The 6,535-nt window shown below is 53.8% G+C and overlaps 2 protein-coding genes across 2 annotated transcripts; one reads left to right on the forward strand and one right to left on the reverse strand.

Moving 5' to 3' along the window:
* Positions 1-169: 169 nt before the first annotated feature.
* On the reverse strand, positions 170-660 carry LOC141161058 (histone H2A type 1-like). Its single transcript, XM_073645843.1, has one exon. The coding sequence runs from the start codon at positions 658-660 to the stop codon at positions 268-270; it is 393 nt and encodes a 130-aa protein (XP_073501944.1). The 3' UTR covers positions 170-267.
* A 255-nt stretch (positions 661-915) lies between these two features.
* LOC141161059 (histone H2B 1.1-like) lies at positions 916-1,341 on the forward strand. Its single transcript, XM_073645845.1, has one exon. The coding sequence runs from the start codon at positions 950-952 to the stop codon at positions 1,328-1,330; it is 381 nt and encodes a 126-aa protein (XP_073501946.1). The 5' UTR covers positions 916-949; the 3' UTR covers positions 1,331-1,341.
* The last annotated feature ends 5,194 nt before the right edge of the window (positions 1,342-6,535 follow it).

Genomic DNA, 6,535 nt, shown 5'->3' on the forward strand with positions numbered 1-6,535 from the left:
CTTCCCCTACGGAAATATTTACCAGTCATCCCTTGTACACTGCTGAATATACTAGATCACTGCACCATCACCACACCAGTAACATGTAGCAGGATCTACCTGTGCATTTAATGCTTCTACTCTATAGTAAACAATGTATCGTGTAGTTCTATCTGACGCTGCAGGCGATGGTTCTCTTATCCACCAGCGGTGCCGGCTCTGATGAGGAGGATGTGGTGGCTCTTAGAAGAGCCTTTGGTTGTTCGGACAGATGTGGAGGAGCGGCGCTCACTTGCTCTTGCTCGCCTTGCTGCTCTCGGTCTTCTTGGGCAGCAGCACGGCCTGGATGTTGGGCAGGACGCCTCCCTGGGCAATGGTCACCCCACCCAGCAGCCTGTTGAGCTCCTCGTCATTGCGCACCGCCAGCTGCAGGTGACGGGGGATGATGCGGGTCTTCTTGTTGTCCCGGGCGGCATTGCCGGCCAATTCCAGGATCTCAGCAGTCAGATACTCCAGCACAGCGGCCAGATAGACCGGAGCGCCGGCGCCGACTCTCTCGGCATAATTGCCCTTGCGGAGAAGCCTGTGCACACGGCCGACTGGGAACTGGAGTCCTGCCCGGGATGAGCGGGTCTTTGCCTTAGCACGGACTTTGCCTCCTTGTTTGCCGCGTCCAGACATCGCTGTAATCTACTCCAAATAGTCAAAAGCAGAGACAGAAGTGAACTCTAGAATAATGCCCCTTCTGGCTCCTCAGTCGCCTTTTATCCGCTGCTGCCCCGACCTCCTACCTTATCATTGGATGGATCTGAAGCCGCCAATGGAGAGCAGACGTGTGGAAACACCAATAAGACGCAGCGGAGGAGCAGGCAGCATTGCTCATTTGCATGTGTGGCTATAAATACCGCTGCGCTGCAGGAGCAGAAACATTGTTCTCTCTTCTCGGAGTTGTGATCGCTGTATACTCACCATGCCTGATCCCGCCAAGTCTGCGCCAGCGCCCAAGAAGGGCTCCAAGAAAGCCGTCACTAAGACTCAGAAGAAGGACGGCAAGAAACGTAGGAAGAGCAGGAAGGAGAGCTACGCCATCTACGTGTACAAGGTGCTGAAGCAGGTCCACCCCGACACCGGCATCTCCTCCAAGGCCATGGGCATCATGAACTCCTTCGTCAACGACATCTTCGAGCGCATCGCAGGGGAATCCTCCCGCCTGGCTCACTACAACAAGCGCTCCACCATCACCTCCCGGGAGATCCAGACCGCCGTGCGCCTGCTGCTGCCCGGAGAGCTGGCCAAGCACGCCGTGTCCGAGGGCACCAAGGCCGTCACCAAGTACACCAGCGCCAAGTGATCTGCTCCGTCTGCTGCTCCGCCATCACCCCAAAGGCTCTTCTAAGAGCCACCACCCCGTCTACATCAGAGCTGTGGCTGCTCCTGTGTCCTCTCCCGTCTACATCAGAGCTGTGGCTGCTCCTGTGTCCTCTCCCGTCTACATCAGAGCTGTGGCTGCTCCTGTGTCCTCTCCCGTCTACATCAGAGCTGTGGCTGCTCCTGTGTCCTCTCCCGTCTACATCGGAGCTGTGGCTGCTCCTGTGTCCTCTGCCGTCTACATCGGAGCTGTGGCTGCTCCTGTGTCCTCTGCCGTCTACATCGGAGCTGTGGCTGCTCCTGTGTCCTCTGCCGTCTACATCGGAGCTGTGGCTGCTCCTGTGTCCTCTCCCGTCTACATCGGAGCTGTGGCTGCTCCTGTGTCCTCTCCCGTCTCCATCGGAGCTGTGGCTGCTCCTGTGTCCTCTCCCGTCTACATCGGAGCTGTGGCTGCTCCTGTGTCCTCTCCCGTCTCCAGAGCTGTGGCTGCTCCTGTGTCCTCTCCCGTCTACATCAGGGCTGTGGCTGCTCCTGTGTCCTCTCCCGTCTACATCAGAGCTGTGGCTGCTCCTGTGTCCTCTCCCGTCTACATCAGAGCTGTGGCTGCTCCTGTGTCCTCTCCCGTCTACATCAGAGCTGTGGCTGCTCCTGTGTCCTCTGCCGTCTACATCGGAGCTGTGGCTGCTCCTGTGTCCTCTGCCGTCTACATCGGAGCTGTGGCTGCTCCTGTGTCCTCTGCCGTCTACATCGGAGCTGTGGCTGCTCCTGTGTCCTCTGCCGTCTACATCGGAGCTGTGGCTGCTCCTGTGTCCTCTCCCGTCTACATCGGAGCTGTGGCTGCTCCTGTGTCCTCTCCCATCTACATCAGAGCTGTGGCTGCTCCTGTGTCCTCTCCCGTCTCCATCAGAGCTGTGGCTGCTCCTGTGTCCTCTCCCGTCTACATCGGAGCTGTGGCTGCTCCTGTGTCCTCTCCCGTCTCCATCAGAGCTGTGGCTGCTCCTGTGTCCTCTCCCGTCTCCATCAGAGCTGTGGCTGCTCCTGTGTCCTCTCCCGTGTACATCAGAGCTGTGGCTGCTCCTGTGTCCTCTCCCGTCTCCATCAGAGCTGTGGCTGCTCCTGTGTCCTCTCCCGTCTACATCAGGGCTGTGGCTGCTCCTGTGTCCTCTCCCGTCTCCATCAGAGCTGTGGCTGCTCCTGTGTCCTCTCCCGTGTACATCAGAGCTGTGGCTGCTCCTGTGTCCTCTCCCGTGTACATCAGAGCTGTGGCTGCTCCTGTGTCCTCTCCCGTCTACATCAGAGCTGTGGCTGCTCCTGTGTCCTCTCCCGTCTACATCGGAGCTGTGGCTGCTCCTGTGTCCTCTGCCGTCTACATCGGAGCTGTGGCTGCTCCTGTGTCCTCTGCCGTCTACATCGGAGCTGTGGCTGCTCCTGTGTCCTCTGCCGTCTCCATCGGAGCTGTGGCTGCTCCTGTGTCCTCTCCCGTCTACATCAGAGCTGTGGCTGCTCCTGTGTCCTCTCCCGTCTACATCGGAGCTGTGGCTGCTCCTGTGTCCTCTCCCGTCTACATCGGAGCTGTGGCTGCTCCTGTGTCCTCTCCCGTCTACATCGGAGCGGTGGCTGCTCCTGTGTCCTCTCCCGTCTACATCGGAGCTGTGGCTGCTCCTGTGTCCTCTGCCGTCTACATCGGAGCGGTGGCTGCTCCTGTGTCCTCTCCCGTCTACATCGGAGCGGTGGCTGCTCCTGTGTCCTCTCCCGTCTACATCGGAGCTGTGGCTGCTCCTGTGTCCTCTCCCGTCTACATCAGGGCTGTGGCTGCTCCTGTGTCCTCTCCCGTCTCCATCAGAGCTGTGGCTGCTCCTGTGTCCTCTCCCGTCTCCATCAGAGCTGTGGCTGCTCCTGTGTCCTCTCCCGTCTCCATCAGGGCTGTGGCTGCTCCTGTGTCCTCTCCCGTCTCCATCAGAGCTGTGGCTGCTCCTGTGTTCTCTCCCGTCTCCATCAGAGCTGTGGCTGCTCCTGTGTCCTCTCCCGTCTCCATCAGAGCTGTGGCTGCTCCTGTGTCCTCTCCCGTCTCCATCAGAGCTGTGGCTGCTCCTGTGTCCTCTCCCGTGTACATCAGAGCTGTGGCTGCTCCTGTGTCCTCTCCCGTGTACATCAGAGCTGTGGCTGCTCCTGTGTCCTCTCCCGTCTACATCAGAGCTGTGGCTGCTTCTGTGTCCTCTCCCGTCTACATCAGAGCTGTGGCTGCTCCTGTGTCCTCTACCGTCTACATCAGAGCTGTGGCTGCTCCTGTGTCCTCTCCCGTCTACATCAGAGCTGTGGCTGCTCCTGTGTCCTCTCCCGTCTACATCGGAGCTGTGGCTGCTCCTGTGTCCTCTCCCGTCTACATCAGAGCGGTGGCTGCTCCTGTGTCCTCTCCCGTCTCCATCAGAGCTGTGGCTGCTCCTGTGTTCTGTCTATTCACAGGGTAAATGACAGGTGGCGCTAGTAGAGCTGATTAACCCTTTCTAGACTGATGGTGAAACCTATGAATGAGTCCTTCACAGCTCTGATCCTTTCAGTAATCTTATGAGCGAGTTGTCCTGTGTTCAGTGGCTTTTTACTCCACCCCTTGCTCCCCAGATCTGATATTCCGGGGTCTCCTCCATCCTGTATAACATGATTCGTTTAGTTCATGTTTCTCCGAATAACATGAGACATTTGTGTAGATTTTATCTATAATTCCGGACACTTCTTTTCACAGCGGAAGAAATTACATCATTACATTTAGAAGTTGTGGAAACTACAATGAGCGGGAAATTCATAATCCGTAGAGGAAGAGGAGGAGCTAATGTTACCAATGGGTGAATTCCCGCTCAGTGGCTGATGGATTTTCTGTTCTTTGTCATCATATAACACGTGGTCCTATGTCGGGCCGATATCGGGAACACCTGCATGTGTGCAGCGATTATTCCTCGTTTACATCATACAGGAGTCTGTAGAGTTTCGGGATTAGGGCAGCAGATCTTTCTCTTCCGTACATTGCATCACAATCACTATTGTGGAGGACTATATACTGATCGGGGATTTATCCTACAAGAGACATTTCTAGAAAGATCAATTCTACTTTCCCATGCAGATCTCATTATGTCTCCCCGATCATCTCCTCAGCAGTTTTCCAGTAATCCATTTACAGATCAATTCTACAGCTAAAGGCAGGAGGTTTGTGACAGGACACGTACGATCGTGGATTGCAGATTGCTGAGAGTTCATTGCTCAGAACATTACACTCTGCTGTCAGGAGCCTATAGGTCAGGCATGCAGTATAGGTCAGGCATGCAGTATAGGTCAGGCATGCAGTATAGGTCAGGCATGCAGTATAGGTCAGGCATGCAGTATAGGTCAGGCATGCAGTATAGGTCAGGCATGCAGTATAGGTCAGGCATGCAGTATAGGTCGGGCATGCAGTATAGGTCAGGCATGCAGTATAGGTCAGGCATGCAGTATAGGTCAGGCATGCAGTATAGGTCGGGCATGCAGTATAGGTCGGGCATGCAGTATAGGTCGGGCATGCAGTATAGGTCGGGCATGCAGTATAGGTCAGGCATGCAGTATAGGTCGGGCATGCAGTATAGGTCGGGCATGCAGTATAGGTCGGGCATGCAGTATAGGTCAGGCATGCAGTATAGGTCAGGCATGCAGTATAGGTCAGGCATGCAGTATAGGTCAGGCATGCAGTATAGGTCAGGCATGCAGTATAGGTCGGGCATGCAGTATAGGTCAGGCATGCAGTATAGGTCAGGCATGCAGTATAGGTCAGGCATGCAGTATAGGTCGGGCATGCAGTATAGGTCGGGCATGCAGTATAGGTCGGGCATGCAGTATAGGTCAGGCATGCAGTATAGGTCAGGCATGCAGTATAGGTCGGGCATGCAGTATAGGTCAGGCATGCAGTATAGGTCGGGCATGCAGTATAGGTCGGGCATGCAGTATAGGTCAGGCATGCAGTATAGGTCAGGCATGCAGTATAGGTCAGGCATGCAGTATAGGTCAGGCATGCAGTATAGGTCAGGCATGCAGTATAGGTCAGGCATGCAGTTAGATCCTCAGTCATCACATCCTCCTCAGGAGATTCTTTCCTGCTCAGGTACTGATCGCTCTTCTGCTCTTTCTCTTGTCCTCTCCCTCTTTATCCACTGACACTGAACATGGGCCCCGTCTCCTCCCAACAGAGAGAAGCTCCGCACTCCAGTTGTGCTTCCCTGCCGGATAATGTCTGTCATACAGAAAGCGGATTGCACGATGTGGAGACGATCTGGAGCTGCTGAGACCCCAGAAGGGTAACACAGGCGATGGCCTCCGCTGACTGCCACCTCCCTGACCTGTAATATAAGTACACCCCACTATTGTGCAAAAGGTGAACTGCTGAGAGAAGACACAAAATGCAGCGTCTACACACAGAGCACAGCTGTATATAGTGCACAGACTGCACAACAATTATATACAGCAGTGTGTATAGTATATAGAGCTGCCTGTACAGTATATAGAGCAGTGTGTATAGTATATAGAGCAGCCTGTACATTATATAGAGCAGCGTGTACAGTATATAGAGCAGTGTGTGCAGTATATAGAGCTGCCTGTACAGTATATAGAGCAGTGTGTACAGTATATAGAGCAGCGTGTATAGTATATAGAGCAGTCTGTACAGTATATAGAGCAGCCTGTACAGTATATAGAGCTGCCTGTACAGTATATAGAGCAGTGTGTATAGTATATAGAGCTGCCTGTACAGTATATAGAGCTGCCTGTACAGTATATAGAGCAGTGTGTACAGTATATAGAGCAGCGTGTATAGTATATAGAGCAGTCTGTACAGTATATAGAGCAGCCTGTACAGTATATAGAGCTGCCTGTACAGTATATAGAGCAGTGTGTATAATATATAGAGCCGCCTGTACAGTATATAGAGCAGTGTGTACAGTATATAGAGCAGCCTGTACAGTTTGTAGAGCAGGGTGTACAGTATATAGAGCAGTGTGTACAGTATATAGAGCAGCCTGTACAGTATATAGAGCAGTGTGTGCAGTATATAGAGCAGCCTGTACAGTATATAGAGCAGTGTGTACAGTATATAGAGCAGCCTGTACAGTATATAGAGCAGCGTGTGCAGTATATAGAGCAGTGTGTACAGTATATAGAGCAGCCTGTACAT

The sequence above is a fragment of the Phyllobates terribilis genome, unplaced genomic scaffold, assembly GCF_046119375.1.
Source record: "Phyllobates terribilis strain yellow unplaced genomic scaffold, ASM4611937v1 Scaffold_9__5_contigs__length_417890890, whole genome shotgun sequence".
Lineage (NCBI taxonomy): Eukaryota > Metazoa > Chordata > Amphibia > Anura > Dendrobatidae > Phyllobates > Phyllobates terribilis.

Bases quoted from the DNA above. Each gene is read 5' to 3' on its own strand.
- LOC141161059 (XM_073645845.1), top strand. From the start codon at position 950: ATGCCTGATCCCGCCAAGTCTGCGCCAGCGCCCAAGAAGGGCTCCAAG.
- LOC141161058 (XM_073645843.1), bottom strand. From the start codon at position 660: ATGTCTGGACGCGGCAAACAAGGAGGCAAAGTCCGTGCTAAGGCAAAG.